The sequence below is a fragment of the Chaetodon trifascialis genome, chromosome 24, assembly GCF_039877785.1.
Source record: "Chaetodon trifascialis isolate fChaTrf1 chromosome 24, fChaTrf1.hap1, whole genome shotgun sequence".
NCBI lineage: Eukaryota > Metazoa > Chordata > Actinopteri > Chaetodontiformes > Chaetodontidae > Chaetodon > Chaetodon trifascialis.
In genome coordinates this window covers 12,678,059-12,695,362 of record NC_092079.1, presented here as the reverse complement: position 1 = coordinate 12,695,362, position 17,304 = coordinate 12,678,059, and the positions used below count along the sequence as shown (strand labels likewise).

Genomic DNA, 17,304 nt, shown 5'->3' with positions numbered 1-17,304 from the left:
GCTTTGCAGTCAGATGCAAAGAGTAACTGCAGCAGATTATATTTGTTCTTTATTTACATGTTGTGCTTACATATACTGTGACCAACACAGACTAAACACATAGAGGATCCAGTAGATGAATGGTGTGTGACTGTCCAGCCCCTCTCATCAGTCCTCATGAGGCTGCGGGAAAGCGGCGTAATGAGCAAGCCCCCCGCTCTCAATCTAAAGTGACGTGGACTGATTCGTGGTGCAGCAGAGGCTTCGATTTCCTCTGCGTTCATGCCTCACAGTGGATCTCATTTAGACCGAGCCTCTTCGACGGCTTCTCCGAGAGCCTCCAGGATTACAGATGGGTCATTTAGGAGAAAATCAGATTTGTAGTTAGTCTCTTGGTTGTTGCCGCTATAAACCGGAGCGCTTTAAAACAGTAAGTGGACGGATGTAAAGCGCCTGTGTGTTAAAGTTCCTCTCCTGGTGCTGATTTAAGCCCTTAAAACCAGCCTCTGTTCATTCAAATGGCACATTTAGAAGATTTTTCCCATGAAATAAAGCCTTGAAACAGCTCAGATGCAGCTCTTCCTCGTCCTCATTTAGCATGCATGGAGCTGTGAATATGCAGATACCTCCTGCCTCTGCCTGCACACGCCCTGTGCAGCTCACCTGCAGCTCCAGCTCACCTGCCTTGATATATCGTCGCCACTCGTCCTGGCCTGTCTGCCTGTGGGGCTCAAAGCTGGAGAACAGAACTGGGATCCAGTCACGCAGTCCCGAAAATGCCAGAGTCAGCTCATGCAGAGGGATTTGAGCTGGTGATGCTGATAGCATCGAACAAAAATCTTGCAAAAAAATGGATTGTATTTGGGGTTACCTGCTTTTCTAGATGCTGCCTCCGCCATGATATTTAGAAAATAGCGAATATGTCATCAGACGGATGAATGATTTGCCGCTTTTCACCATTTTTTATTGAAATTCAGGAAAGCTGGCACTTTCTTTTTAACAATGTTGTTTGGATCAATATCCCATTCCTTCGGGGGCCGTCCCCTTTCCATTGTTTTCCTCTTGGGTTATCCGTTACAGTCACAGATGTTGACATAATTTTCTCCCAGAGGGCCGTCCCATCATTGCAGGTAGATTAAGTACACGGCCGCATGAGCAGATCATTATCAAGGTGTTCAGTCAAATTCGCCTCCACCCTGCATCAAAAATCATGTGAGATCAGGCACGTGTGATGCACCTGACACTGATACTGGCATCTTAACATGGACGTGTAGTAGCTTCAAGTGTCCCCTGTGCTCATCTTTTTGCAGGATTGTCTGCTTTCAGGTTTGCCGTCACACAGATAAAAACGTGCGAAGAAGATAAATAAAATTTATTAGGACTTGTGCGGCTGCTGTAGACGTGATATCAGCAGTCAGCCATATAACTGTCTGATATGCAGTATTTTCTGATTGCCAGTATCAGCCACATATACCAGTTTAACCTCCGCTTGTGCTTGTAAAATCTTTTTCACAGCCCCGGTTTGCAGGCGCCGTGCCAGAGAATAAATATAGGTCATTGTGATGTTGGATCTATGGATTAAGCCCACACACTCTGCCATTATGTGATGGTTTTACCACAAACAGACCGTAAACAGTCTGACAGCCCCCTCCCCCAGCCTCCCTGCTCAAACACCTCGCTGTGCGGCTCCCCCTCCCCCTCGTCTCGTCCCATTCTCGCCTGTATCGAGGGGCTGACACCCCTCCTCCACAGCTGCACCGGCGTCTCCGGTGAATGACGAGCTGGATGTGAGCGAGAAGATTATTTCCACAGATTATATAGATTTTGCTTATGCTAAGAAATCCCAGAGTGTTAAAAGGGTTTAAATGTTTAGTCAACCCCCCCCCCCCCCCCCCCCCCCAGCCACTGATGTTTGTCAGCATGTGATTTCAGACCATGATCCCTGCTCTCATTCACAGATATGAGCACGTCTGTGAATGAGCAGCCACATGTGAATGACTCTCCGCCGTGTCGGCCTTTGTTCTTCACGTCACGCGTTGGCCTCATTGTTTTCATTCATGTGGTTTAACATGTGGTCAGATGTGTTGTTTCAGCAGCGTTTTTCAGTGCTTTGGCAGGTTATATGTTGCTGTTGCTCCAGCGTCTTCCTGCCCAGGTCTCCGGTGTTTGACCCTTTGAATCACATGACTCCAGCATTGTTTCTCCCAGCTGAATCAGGTGAAAGCCTTCGGTCGTGAATCGCTAAATGCCGGGCAGAGATCAGCGCTCTGCGGCGCCCGCAGAGTCACTTTGATGGAGACTGAGTCAGCAGACCCCGAGAGGCCGGAGGGGTGGCCTCCGGCCTGTTTCATCACAGCTCGTCATATCGCGGCAAAACCAGATTATCGAGGCGTTGGACCGCGATGGTCCGGCTCTGACATTTCCAAAGCCTGCGATCTGTCTTTGTCCGTCTCAGTTGTCCTCACGCTTTGTCCAGCTGATGCTCGACGGTGCTCGCAGTGATTTTTGTTTGGCTCCAAGCAGACGGATGTATGGATTGCTGATTCTTTGACAGTTTGACAAAAGTAATTTAGTAACAGAGCTGCAGTGAGACAAGGGTGACGGGACCTGGGGCCTGTCAAGCTTTTATAGTGTTGTGTAATGGAATTTGATTCAGGAGCACTCACAGTGATGCTGTAATTGCTTTTTATTGTGTACATCTCATGGCCTCTTGTCAGCCATGTTCAGTCTTGGAGAATTAGAGACGCTTTAATGCTTGGATCCGGTCTATAGTGTGTATGATTGAATTAATATGCATGCCATGGGTGTCCTCACCGTGATCAACAGGCTTTTCTAACTGCTCTGCAGAGGTTTATGTGCGGACAGTCAGTGTGCATCCTGCAGCTGTATGCATTTCAGACGTGTAGATGAGCAGCTTATTGTAATGTAAGCACGTGTCGGAAGATAATCCAGCCCATGGCCCGGTCTGACCCCAACTCCTGGAAGATGTTTTAATGCGTCAAGATAATCCTGACAATCAACAGATCATAGGCTGTGTGTCTGAGTCAAAGCCGACATGCAGCAACAAAGAAAGAAAGACCAGGAGCGAGGTGTTCACGTCAGACATCCAAAAACTAAATTATAAAGTTACGTGACTCAGGAATTAATCCTTTGGATCCCTTTAACTTATTCCAGTGCTGTGAAATATAAAAATGCTACCTTTATGTCCATGCAGATGTTTATTCTCTGGAAAAATTACATGTTTTTGTGCAAAAACATGTAATTGCATGACAAAACCAAACATGCACACACGGAGAAAGTGTGCGTTTTCGAAGTGCAGCTCAGGGACGCCATGAAGGACACCATGTGACCCCCAAACCTCATGAGAGGGAAAGTCTGAAACATCTTCAGGGTCTAAAAATGAGCGAGTAGCCCTCTAAACAGTCATAGTTCCATCAAAGTCGAGTTATTTTCCAAACCCGTCCGATCACATCTCTGTGCTTTGTGCTTTGCACCATCTGTCAAGTCATCTTTTCCCCACTCATCATGATAAACGGTGTATTTCTGGCACCACCGCAGCCTGCTGTTTGACAGAGTCCACAAAGCCCTCCATCACCCACCATGATCTCCCAGATAACCTTTTGCAGTGACACCACAAGGTGCCCAAAGCTTCAGACAGATTATTCTTGTTAATACTGCCATGCAACGCTTTGTTGTATTCCATGAATTGCTTAGGACGTGACCTTAGATTATCTCCTCGCTCGCCGTCACAGATCTGACGTAGCAAGCCGGCAGAAAGTGCCGTTGTTTCACTTTGCAGCAGTGATGGGATTCCTGCACCGGACGTTTGCATTAACGGGCGACGCGCTGCGAGGGGGAGCCTCATAATAAGGCTTTAGTGAAAACAATCACATTTCAAGCAGTTTGAAAGCTCGAGTGCACGAGATCGAACACAAAGACAAGAGAAAAAGCTAACATGGAAAAAGATGTTAACGTGAGAGAGAGAGCATTAAACATGATGAAACTACTGGTATTCTGCTCTCTCTCTGTCTCTGAAGCACAGATTAAGATTATTCCTGAAATATTTGCGCTTGTATTCAAATGAATTCAGCAGGACTTTAGCTCAGACTAACTTCAGGTGACTGAAATCAAACCCCGGCTGAAGATATTAAACCCCCGCCTGACTGACTTTGAGGGCACTCCAGCGTGGTGTCACCTGATCGTTTAGCGGACTTACAGCATGCAACGTACACTCTCTTCGTGGCGAGTGTATCGCCTGTGGGATGCTCTGACCTTCAGGATTGTGTGACTCAAATATGTGATGTTCTAAATAAAGGATGTCTCTCAGTAATAGACTCTCCTGCCGACGCGATGGAGTCTTCAAAGTCATTATGCGCTGACATGTTGTGCGAGGAGTTAATGCCTGGATTTCTCTCATCGTTGCTCTCCACATTGATTTTGTCTATCCAGTTCTCTAGTGCCGGCAGTATTGGATGCCTCCACATCCTCGAAAGGCCGCTGCGGATCGCTATCACACCCACAGGTCCTATCAGTTTGGTCGAGGCAATTGCACGATGGCACACAGGAGTGGAGATGCAGTGATATGGATTTTTGACCCCTGACTGATCCAGAATTCATCAGTGATTGTATGCAACAGCCTTTACATCACAGTTTTTGAAGTTTTCATTGGGTTGGAGGATGAAACGACACACAAAAGCCAGTGTGTGGTCACTGCTTTCTTACCTGCTTCACTTCATATCCCCGAATATTTTTAACAAGTGCAATAAGTTTTCCCGATATAGCCTTTCTCCAGTTCCTGAAGACATGCACATGCTCAGCCTCTGTGCTCCCACGCAGCCTCCAGCCGGCTCTGCGTATTATTCGACTGATATGAAGAGTTAAATCCTTCCCGCGGAGTCCCCTTCATCATGAGGTTATGGATCTGATACCGCTCCTCCTCTGTTGTTTGAATCTTCATCTCCGCCGCCCCTTTTTCTTCTGCTCAGTGTTGATTTCTTCTGAAGCTCGGCAGGAAGCGGCGATGACCCGAGGCTCCTTCTGTCTGTGTCCATCCTCGCCTCAATCACATGATCTGAAGTGTGGTCCTTATCTTTATTGTACAGTAGTCTCTGAACTGCAAGTGTGTAAAAATATCTTTGTTTCTGAGATCACATTCAGCCTTCAAGTCCCGGCACTGACACCGTACTCTGTCAGTCTGAGTCATATGCACCTCAATGTGCTTTTAATTTGCCTTTTTTTTACTATAACATTCCATATTTCTTATCAGCTAAATGTCTCCCACTGAGACCTGGGTCTGACCCCGGCCCCCTTTCCATTCCCTTCAATCAAGACTCCCCTTTCCCCTTGTATTAATAAGCAGAGTGTGTTTGGACATGCCGTCCCGATAAGGAGAAGTGTTAGCGTAAGGTGGAAGTGATGCGATCTGTCTGACCCCATCTGGAGGTCGTCTGGCTCGCATTGTGTTCAGCTCTTAGGTAGGTGTAAACACAATCTGTGCAACATGCTGCCGTCCGTAGGCCACGCAACACACAGACGTTTGTTCTTAGCTGAAATGTTCGAATGTGGAGAGCGACTGTTCAACGGACCCATAAACTGATCCTTTGTAATACCAGGGGACACCAACGGGCTTAGTTTTGGCTTTTGGCAGCCTGGTGCGTCGCGCCAGTCCGACTCTTTTGCATTAAGTTCCTGCCATGATAAGGGAGCTCTGTCCTCTTTAAGAGTCCAGTTAAGATGGGACAAAAGCAGAGGTGTCCCTCCTGCATTTGCAGCTTCCAGCTCCTAATCTGTGAGTTGTGAAAATATCTCCTCTTCAGATGTTTGTCTGTCTCGTCAGGCTCGTGTCATAACTGGCTGCTCTAAGGGTCTCTTGTTTTCTGAGTTGTGTTGGACGCCCGCTGTGGACGCAGGCATCTGTCCAGGAGTCCAGCTGCTTTTGGACCTGGTTCATGATGTTTCTGCTTTATAAGTCTTGCCCTTTTTTCTCCCCCGAGGATCTCATCTGTCTCCTCCTCGCTTCCTTAATTTGTTGTAATACTGAGTGATCGTGACTTTTAAGTCTTCTGCTTTGTGTTTGTCCAGCTGGGCCTTCATCCCACAGTGTCACAGCGTCCACGTCCCCATTATCAGCCTCTTCAGTCTGACGTTTGCACTGTTATTGAAAGTATCGAGCCTCCGTGCAGTGTTTATTTTTCTGCTGTTCCAGTGATGATCGCATTGTGATCTGTCACATCTGCCAGGTACGACGTCGTTCTCTCCAAACATCTATTAGTCCGCCTTCCTGCACTGATGCGTCACTAATAAACTGTTCAGGCTCCATCTGTGGGTCCTATAAAATGAAGCTGGTGGATTTCTTGTAAAAATAGTACTTGGGTCTTTTTTAACTGGATCATTCCTCCATTTTCGTTAAGTGCCATTAGTGTCATATCAAGTGGTTTTTAAATGACCCAAACTCACTTTTCATTCACAGACCTCCACACAGAAAAACCCTGCAGGGTTTCTGTGCTTTCATTGATTCGATCAGAGCTTCTTTCACAGCCATCGATTCGTCCTCCTGCTTCACGCCGTCTGGTTTCAAGCTTTTTGGTCCTGCTGCAGATCTTTGAGTTTGGCTTTCATGCCTGCTTTGAAGTCCGCACCTGAAACCACATGTTTCCTCACGATGCAGCAGATCCCTGAAGCTTCACTTCCTGTCTGTTTTTCCTGCACTCGTTCCAATAAGGATTCCACCAATTTGTTCGGCTATTAGCGAATTTCGGCTAGTTTTAACTCGCTTTTGGGGCTCAGAATGAGGCAGCCATCTGCTCCCTCGCTGCAGCGAGTCCCCGCCTGCATCCACGAGTCAGATCAGAATGATCATTTCTGTCTGTTCTTGCTGTAATTGATCGAGGCTCCGCAGAGGTGTTGAGACGGTAACATACTCAGCTCTGAAATTGCAGAAGAGTAAATTGCCCTGTCGAGGGAGCGGTAACTTCTGGAGCTTTGTGTGTGTGTGTGTGTGTGTGTGTGTGTGTGTGTGTGTGTGTGTGTGTAGTGTGTATTAGATTGAAAACAGTCATTTGCAGTTTCCCTGTCAGCAGCCGTGACATAACACCAGGATCTTAATGTTATTTCTTGTGGAGGAGCAGATGATGTGTTCACTTCCTTCAGCTGCAGTCATAGAGGAAATGGACATTTTGACCGCCCATCGAGGGACCAACGTGATTTCACATGTGACCTTTGGGGTTGCAGGACTGTGGAGCCGCCAGGCCAGCGTGCCGCTGCTGATGATATTGTATCCCCGGGGATAAAGTAGCGCTCTCCCTCCTGGATTAGAGAGCCGCCGTCAGAGTTAAACAGCTCTTAGTACAGCTGAATGTTCTAGGTGGAGAAGGGGAAGGGATCACATTTCCCGAGAACGGACGGCAAAAAATAAGCCTTCCACCCTCTGAAAGAAGGTCAATTCTCATATTTAATGTTTTTATTGTCTCCTCTATGATAATCTTGCCCCGGCTGAGTTGAGTGAAGGGAAATGTTGTGTGTTTTCTTCCCCTGAAGCGTTTTAAAACTTCACCTCATTTTGGAGATTCAGCAGAATGGCCGGCTTGTTAGACGCTTGTGCAGCAAGAGCGACGCTTGTTTCGCTCACCTTCTGATGCCATGTCAAAGAGGAGACAATAAGAGCGCGGCAGTGATTGACTCAGACACGCTGAGACGCGGACGCAGGGTCGAAGAGCGGCCCGGAAAAGTTGATTTGATGACAATTAGCCACGGCGAGATGAAGACGCTCCCTGCTGAGCTTCTGACGGAAAGAGAGGCAAGGAGGCGACGAGGGAGATGTCACCATAACCCCTCAAGCAGAGTAGCACCAGCCAACAGCGCCCTGCTGCCGGAGGCTCAGCTCGCATCAGTGTCACTCACACACACACACACACACACACACACACACACACACACACACACACACAAACACGTCCAGGGCAGAAAAGCACAGGCTGCAATTTAAAATGATTTTGACTGAGATACTCTTGGCAGCAGTTTCTCCAAATGAGGGCTATCAAGATTCCCATATGCCACCATACCACAATCACTGTCAGACGCAACCAGTCCGCAGATGTCAGACTGAGTGTGTGTGTGTGCGTGTGTGTGTGTGAGAACGAGGAGAGGAAGGACTTGAATGGCGCTTGCTGATCACCGTGCGCGCGCTGCGTTTCAGCTCCCCGGCCGCCGTGAACAAGCGCACGTCGAGCCGCTTTGTCTTAATTATTGATAGTGGAAATAGAATCTAATGAAATTTCCAGGATGTTGAAACCAGAACTCGTCTCACTCAACCACCTGCGAGCGAATCCCGCTTGTTCAATCACTGAGGTGTCCTGTGAAGAAATGTAGCTGTGATAACAGTGAGATGCAGCAGAGCTTGACTTTGATTTTACACTCGAAACATATCGGAGGAGTGACTCGTGCACGTTATCTTTTGAGAATAAAAACGTCATCTTTCAGGACGTTTGGGGCAGCAGTGTGTCTCTGATCCACCTCGCCGCACGCCGCCTCGCCGTCTGCCTCTATAGGCCGCAATGCAGTATAGATTTTAGTATTTATAGTCCACAGTTTAGAGAATATTATAGATCCAAGAGGACGGGCAGATAAACGGAGAGATAAAGGTCCGATTAGAAACGCGTGTGCTGCTTCAGCACCGCGGACAGCTCCATGGGTTCATCAATACGCAGCTCAGTGAGGCTGCTGACGTCTCAGTCGTGGTCGGGGTCACAGGCTGTAACCTGCACACAGCTCAGTCAGATACAGGATCAATGAGTCAGGCTGAGTGGAGCGCTCTGCCCTGAGCTTCATCTGCTGCTAATAAAGTTCCAGTGAGGGACCTCAGCTTGTAAAACAGTGGTTTTGTTTCATCTTACTCCGCTCAAACGTGTGTTTTGCCTCTTGTTGCCTCTGTTAAATCTCAGTTTAGGTCGTTTACGTACATGCGAGCACAGTATTAGTGACAGCGTGACTGGTTTGCAGCCCGTCGTAGTCTAGTAAGCAAAGTACACGAGTGTGATGTGGAAACTTGACGCCTCCAGTGTTGAAAAACTCAAATCAGAGTGTTTTTGAGTGTATTAAAACATGTCTGGAGGGGAAATAAAGCCAATCCAAATACTTCTGCACCGCTGCTGGCTGCTAATTTACCAAACATTATGTTCAGAAATCAAATTTGAATCAAACAATTATTAATGAAAATGAGAAGAAGAAGAAGAAGCGAGGGAGTGCGTCACCTTGACCGCAGACGAGCCCTCAAGCTTAAAATGAGGCTGACCTGACGTGACCTTCATGGAGCGTAATTAATATAACTTAAGGAGAGGAACGGGGAGGTGGCAGGAGGCGCAGGGTGAGTGAACTGAGATGAACGGGGAGGTGATTTCAGAGCTGTGTGAGTGTTGGGAAGGGGGTGTCTTGGATAGCTCTGCGTAATGAAGACACAGCTCTGTGGGAACAGTTGGTCAGTGTCCTCGTCCGAACGTTGTCCTGATGTCCAGCAGCGGTCCAGCTTTCAGTCCAAACGCCTCAAGGTCAAATAAGGCAGAGGAGATCTTCTTCGCTGTGTTTGTTATGCAGAGTATCGACCTTTCTCCAGTACGTCTTGGATGAGCAGCCACATTTATCCATCTGTCCGCGCATATAATTGTGTTTATTCCATGACTAATGTCTTTGGTTGGACCAGTCATCCAAGCAGTTTATTGGAAAGACACCCAGTCCAAAACAAACTGGCGTGGAGGTGACTTTGTGCATGGACCTGCCTGTTAACAATGCAGCTTTGGTGTGCAAACATTAAAGAGCCCCTCAGCATACTGCGATTTGGCGTCTTCCGTGTATGAATCTGGCACCGCGCTGCGCTGTCATCCTGCCGGGCCATCTGTGTAGCAACAGATTACCAGGTAGCCCTGTTAATCCAGGTAGGCTGCACCACGTCGGGGAGGAAATGAAGCCGAGCGGAAAATGTTTAAATCGATAAGACCCACGTTTCCACTCAAGCTTAAGGTTTGACTTTGACACGCCGGGCCGGTGCAGCAATGTGCAGGCAGCGCAGAGGCTTATCGGCCTGCTTTATGTGTCGAGCGTCTGGTTTGGCTGAAGGATTTTGTGATCTTTATGTGGATGATTGGCAGCTCTGTGTTTATTAACTCACTTTCACCTTGCCAAAGTTTCAGATTGCCTCCCTCACAAACCTCAAGTCAGCACTTTCTTCCCTCCATCGTCCTCAGAGGATTAGAGACGAGGAGAGGGAAGATACCGTTTCTGTTTCGGCTGTCGATCGGAGTTTGGTTTGGAGAACGCTGAGTCATGCTGTTTCTCCTAAAGAAGCAGCGGTGACACCTGCTGAATCACGTCATGATGCTTTAGTGCGTTTTGCTCTGCAGCTCCTGATGAACATTCAGGTCAGAGACGCTCTGACTGAACCTGTTTCAGCCTTTCAAAGTCGCGTTGTCTCATTACTCTGCGCCATGTAAACCAGCTCCATCGCCTGCTTATTAGATTTAGTTGGACAGAGAACATTCTGCTAATTAATGCTGCCGGCAGGCTGTGTGTGCGCGCGACTGTGTTCGCGTGTGCGACTCTGTGTCTGTCTGAGCTTGGTAGTGAGCTGAACTGAGATCTGTGGACATCATTAGTGTTTGTGCATGCGTGCGTGCTCGTCGCCGGTGTGCAGCTGAGAAATGTAAATGTTATTTCTGTTTGCGTGAGTTCGTGTGTGTGCGTGCGTGTGCATGCGTGTTTGTCTTTGACCCTCCACTGAGGATGGATATGCAGGCAGACAGGCAGAAATTTGCATCTGCAGTAGCGCCACGGATCTGTTTGATCTGTCCACTTATAACACGTCAGGTGGCCTTCCTGCAGAGGACCTGGGCAGCTAGCTCGTTTCTCAGGGAGAGAGACATACACAGACAGAGAGAGAGAGAGAAGGGACAAGCAGGGGTGGTGAGAGACACAACGACAGAAAGAGAAAACAAGGGTGAATTCAAGAAGTGAAGGAAGAGGAGTGAGAGAGGAAAACTGCAGATAGTGAGCGAAAAGAAGCGATAATGGGAAATGAAGCGGAAAGAGAGGCAAATTAAACGTATTAACAGATTTATTTTACCTCAAAGTGGCTTCGTTCTGTCGTGCCTCATCACACACAGCAGTGAGTCGATATCGTCATTTTTACATTCGACTGCAGATCTGAAGCGCAAATAGACGGACGTGCAAGTCCGAGTGGAGGTTAATGCAGAGCGCGCGCACACACACACACATGCAGCTGTCTGAGCTAACACTGTGCACATAAACCAGGCATTGATCAACCTGATGGTGAACAAACGAACAGTCAATAACAGTAATAAGTCAAATGAATGTATCCTCACACACACCCTTCACAGCCTAATCAGCTGACTATTTTGAGCCGTATCCATCATAACCGCGCAGCCTCGTCTCATTCTTGTATTACCTAAACACGTCCATTATGCTTTCTAGAACATAATACTTAGCTCCTATGAATTATAAATGGCCACGGTTTCCAAGCAGCTTATTTTTAGATTATACACACACACATGCAGATTGCTTTACAGAGCTGGGGTTACCTCCCTTCCTGAAGCATGCAGGGGTAACACTAAGCACTGGGGTGTGTGTGTGTGTGTGTGTGTGTGTGTGTGTGTGCATGTGCATGAGTTTATGTGCATGTATTGGCTCTATGGTGCAGCTCTTTGCAGGTTTTCTGCATATGAGGAATTTGTTTTGCATTTGCATGGTTGGAAATGTGTGTGTGAGTGTGTGCCAGACCTCACGCTGCAACACAAAGTCCACCTTTGCTTGTTTTTCGGTCTCGTGTTGAGTGTTTAACATCACTTGAAATACATCTGCCCGAGCCGAGACTCTGTCAGAGTTCTCCAAAAGCTGTCTCATTTCATCGTGGAGACACCTTGAAGTCGCTTTGTGCCGGAGACAAATAAGGCTAATATCCAATTTGGCACAGCAACTTTAGCTCTTCTCCAGAGCGCTCACTTGTTTCCATGGAGACGCTCGTTGATGGCTCTAATTTGGATTAGCAAACAAAATGAAGCGTCAGGATTCCACTTAACAGGACGATCATGAGCGCCGCCGCCGCTGCTGCTGCTGCTGCTGCATGGGCTCCAGGAGGTAAAGCAGATGTTTGGATGTCTGCGACGGCTTCATCGCTGACCTGATGTTATTAAAGACTTCTGTGGTGACATGCAAGAATTCAGTCACGCCATTGGTCAATATTAAACGAGCATCATCTGCACTTCCGTCCCAAAAAGCCTGCCTTTGCTGCTACAGTAGTTCCTTGTAACCATGCAAGCACAGAGACGCCTCCACTCGGGAGTAGGAGCCTCTTTTGCATATTGTCACTGACGGCAGGGGAGGCGTGATGCTCCTCGTCCCTCCCCAGCTCCCTCTGACTAAAATTAATGGCTCCATCCACTCGTGATGACACTGATGGACTATTAGGGGCAGGTTACTGCTTAGCCCAGCGGAATCAGGGCTCCTCAATACATAAATCAAATCCCAGCGTGGTGGAGCTGGTTTGCACCATGGCTGGTTTCAGAGCCCGACGGTACGACGGGAGGAACTGACAGAAAAGAGGGTTTTTTGTTTGCATGGGTCTGTGTGTAGCACTGCGAGCGCACACACGTTTGTGCGTCGTCAGAGCTGCTCGTGCAGCAGTGCGTCTGAGTCTCTGCGCTCCCCCAGAAAAGAAATGCTGTAGGCTGGGTGCCTGCTGGGCGCGCTATAAATAGCCTCCTGGTGACAGCAGGACTTAATGTGAGGGAGAGCATCTTCCAGAGCTGTCCCCGTTCATTATTTAAAGCTTAATATACATTTCATTTTCTACACCAGTGATTGTGGGCACAGCTTCTCTGCATCCCATGGAGCCACCCGGAGACACCGCTGCGCAAGCCTGAACTTATCAATGAAGCCGAACAAATCTCAAATATCTTCATACCTTTTTTCCTGAATGCTAATCTCTAATTTGAAGCTAAGACCGTCTCCGTCTCTCTTAACCTCTTGTCTGCTGTTTGATAAATTAGGAACATTTAGAGACGAGGCATTAGCGGCTGAGCAGGGTTGCAGTAAATTCACCTCCCACTGTGGAGCCATCGGCAACCCTAATTGGGGTTTAATTATTTTTCCCCCTGAGACGGAAACATTTGTGGCCGCTGCTGTATGTTGCTGAAGAAATGCGAGTGCTTATGAATTCTTATTTGTGCTGCATAGTGATGACTTTGCATGTCGTGGCATCCAGGGTGACACAGTGTGGAAGTAATTGGATTAAGGCGCGAATGCTAACTGGAGGCGAGTGGATGTTTGTACTGTATTTGACTGTACTTAACTGTGCGGTGCCCAGTAGCGGGGCGGACTGGGGGCACGTCTGGATACATGAAATCATTCAGCTCCGGAGGCTTTCCTCTCAGTGGACCTCTTGACCTTTTCCCCCTCGTTTTCTGCCAGGCGTTTCCGCACACGCAGCTTTATCTGGAATAAGATGTTTGAATGTCAAAGAGTGTTAATGGAAAGCTCCGGGGTCAGGCTGTGCTGTATCTGAAACGCTGCTGCGCTACTCCACTGTTTCGTTTTACACCGAAAATAATGATGAATTTCAGATTTAAAGGCAAGCTCGCCTCATGATTCCAGGCCTCTAACCTTGATTTAATTTCCTGTGGGTTAGGTTCAGACTTCCTGTGTGCCACCCACATCATCCCGGTGAAGAACGAGGAGGGCGTGGTGATGATGTTCATCCTCAACTTCGATTACATCCTGGACGAAGGCAGCAGCGACTCGCTGGAGAGACTCAACCACACCTCGCCGTCCAAAGCTGACCAATGTGAGTAAAGACATGAGATGTCCATGCTGTGATTTCCTGTGTGTGGGCTGACCCGCTCCACCCTTTCTCCTCCAAATGGTCCAAAATGCAGCTGCTGGAAAGGCTCATCTGCGTCGGTTATGATGCAGAATCGATTTTAAAGTCTTAATATTTGTTTTTAAAGCCTTGAATGGATTAGCTCCTCCACATGTTCCTGACCTGCTAATCCCACACTCTGCCCCGGGGTCACTTGGTGCATCCTCACAGCGACTCCCCTCAGTTCATCACTCATTACTTCAAGCCAAAGGTCACCCAGCTTTTCCTGTGGCTGCTCCCCGGCTTTGGAGCAGCCTCAGCCTTCTTTGTCCATTTTTAAGCGTGTAACCTGTGTCGAGGCTGACTGTAAAGCACTCCGGGTCTCGATTTGACATATGGGATTTGGTGGACGCTCTTAATCCCTAATCCTGGCCTCGTTGGTGCCGTCATTTCTGTTCTCACATGTGCTGCATGTCCGGACGAAAGAAGCCGTTGCAGGGTGAGATGAGAGAAGCGAGGAGGAAGGAAAGCAGTGATCGTAATGTAACAGCCCGTCGTGACCTTTTACTCGTAACCTTTTCCCACATCCACATCAATTTGTGCCTTTACCCAATCCCCGCTGTGTCTTACGCATTTGACACGACCCAAATACTGATGTAACGTGCTGTAATGCAGAACATTTGTCTCGTGTGTTCGGCCTTTCTTTTGTCATGTTCAACGCGACCCGCAGCGTGCATTCACTTCTCCTCGCAGCAGTGCAGCGCAGGAAATCCCTGCTAGACAGCTCCTTTGGCATGTTGACACCAGCGTTTAGCAGACGCTGATGTGTTAGCCTGCCATCATCTCAAAGGTCTGGCCCAATTATAGCTCAGAGCCTGCCAGGATGGCCTGATGAACTACTGGAGCAGTGCTGGAGAGCGCTCTGCCTCCCCGAGCTGTCGGTGTAATGCTGTATAATGCCATTCCCCTGCGGTGCTCTCAAACATGCTCTTGATGCCTGCTCTCTCTTTGGCGTCTCTCTCTTCCTCCACTTTCTGACTGTGACATATAAAGCAGCAGCACGGAAGACCAGAGGTCACCTCTAGATGACTGTAATTGGATGAGGCCCCTAACAGGCTGCGGTGCCTCATGGGGTGTGTGGGGAAGCAGCGGGGATGTGTGTGTTGAGTGTATAAGCAAGGTTTGCCTGTGTGTGTGTGTGTGTGTGTTTGTGTACCGGCTCTTGCGACGCCAAGCATGAGCGTGTAATCTTTTGGTTTGTGAGCGGTGTTTGAGCAGGCGTGCAGGTGTCACTGATAAGGTCTTTCTCTTTCACTTTTCCACGGGAGCTAATTGCTCAGCCCGAGCACGAGGGCGGTGCTGATGGAGCATGCCTCCATGAATTAAAGTCCAGTCAGGCCGATCTGAATATCTAAGTGGGCAAATCTGCTGCTGAGGTCCAGATTTGTTTACAAGGTGCAGTCTCAGCGCTGGACGCCGTCTCTCTCGCACGGATCACCGCAGAGAGTTGGTCTTCCTCGGCCTCGTTTCATCACGGCTGACTCTGGAGGCCCAGCGTTGCGCTTTTGCTAGCAGATGGACAGAGGTTACAAATTACGAATAAGTCTGCATAATTCAAGAGCGCATCACAGAGGAACAAACTGCTACAGATGTAGATTTAGCCGTCGTGTTGCCAGCAGCTCTGCGTTATGTGCAGGAGCCGCTGCCTTCAGACGGTGCGAGGTGATGATCCATGTGTTGCATTATGCAGGCTCCTCCTGGGGAATGAGCAGCCGTGCGTTAGATGCTTCTTATCGATTGCCTTTGCTGCTCAGCAACACCATTCGTACTGCGGCCATGTTTGTTGTGAGCTGAGAAGGACCGCTTCCACACACACACACACACACACACACACACACACACACACAAAAAAAAGACAAGTGGCTTTTAATGCATCGGCTGCAGCTCCGCTCGAGTGGCTTCACAGGCGCACTGTGCTTTGTGATTCATGTATGTTCATACTGTTTGCAGGCATCCAACAGTAAACAGGGTATCAGTGGGAGGATAAGGAGCAGAATTAAGTTTGTGGCATGCAACTTTAATGGAAATCTGAAAGCTTTACACTCTCCCATCTGCTTCCTGACCTCTGGTACCTCCTCTCCCTAACCTGAAACCAGCAGGCTACACCTAAGATTACTGGTTAGCAATTTCCTGTCGAGAAAAAAGGCCTATTTGTGACCAACAGAGGAGAAAAATGAAGGAAAAATCAAGTGCGTTTGGGAGGATAAAAAGCTTTAATTTTCCCCTGCAGCGATGATGCCGCTGTCCGGTGATAGCCCCATAAAACCAGTTATAAAAGTCTGTTTATACTAAGTCAGGAGGAGCGCTAACGGGCTCCAAGAGGAGACACACATCCATGAATTGTTGGCTTAATGCAAATGTCTGCATGACTGACAGCCACCTGCAGTGTAAGATGTTTCCTGGGTAAAATAAAAATTACTCTTAACTCATAAACTCAACAGTGTGGGACAAAGTGGGGACACAGCATAGTTGTCCTTGTTGTCCTGTACTGGGAGCCCGGGTTACCTCTGCATGCAAATCGTTTTTTTTTATTCATTTCCGGTCAGCAAAAAAAGAGCGAGACAAAAGGACACGAAGCCGCTTTTGTCCCGCTTTTACCGGAGGATGAAGGTCCACTGTCCTCTTCCTCCTCTGGCATCTGAGTCATGCTCACATCACAGAAAGACATTCCACTTTCCAACATGGGGATCTGAGGGCCCAATTAATATTCAATGCAAATATTGCTATCTGGTATCGTAGCAACTAGGGCCACTGTGCGTCCATTGGTTGTGTAAAGCTGGTGAGTTTTTGCAGGCGAAGAACGAGAGGGTTGGAGAGCCAACACACACACACACACACACACACACACACACACACACACACGTGTACAGCGCACACACACAGCCCAGTAATAGCACTCAAAAAGCAGCATATTCCTGCAAGGATCAGCCCTTTCAGTATCACCGTTAAATATAGCTGCATGCAGCGTTTCCAGCGCACGCCGCGGATGCGTGACTGAATTATGAGCTAATTAAAAGACTTGTGGTGTATATGTTTATCCTGCAGGCGCAGTAATTAGAATCAGAGCTCTGAGCGTGTGAATGCTCATGAGCTACCATTCATTATTTTGTTAAGGCGTCACTCAGCGAGCGCTTATATCAAACTCGGAAATGAGAGACGCACGACTGAACAATGTTGTAATATCGCAAAAGGGAAACGTTTGATTTGTCGGGGAAAAGCCCCAGTAAGCAGGGCTCTGCTGCGCTGTGCTCTGGTGCTGGTTTGGGATCAGCTGCAGACTGGCGCTGGTCGCGCTGAGTCCAGATGAAGCCAAACTTTGCTGGTCAGTCAGATGAATGACCTGCCTCGTCACACTGCGCCGTAGGTCTAAGCGCCGGCCTCAGATCCAGCTCTGACTCACCAAT

At 48.2% G+C, this 17,304-nt stretch overlaps 2 protein-coding genes across 6 annotated transcripts in view; one reads left to right on the top strand and one right to left on the bottom strand.

The window, feature by feature from the left end:
- LOC139352059 (grancalcin-like) overlaps window positions 1-17,304 on the bottom strand; it is a 142,265-nt gene that overhangs the window by 91,068 nt on the left and 33,893 nt on the right. The window lies entirely within an intron of this gene.
- Window positions 1-17,304, top strand: part of kcnh7 (potassium channel, voltage gated eag related subfamily H, member 7) — a 52,723-nt gene that overhangs the window by 8,490 nt on the left and 26,929 nt on the right. For all 5 annotated transcript variants that reach the window (XM_070994093.1, XM_070994094.1, XM_070994092.1 and 2 more), the window contains exon 3: window positions 13,670-13,825. In XM_070994093.1, the coding sequence (XP_070850194.1) occupies window positions 13,670-13,825 (156 nt within the window). The remainder of the gene's footprint in view (window positions 1-13,669; window positions 13,826-17,304) is intronic.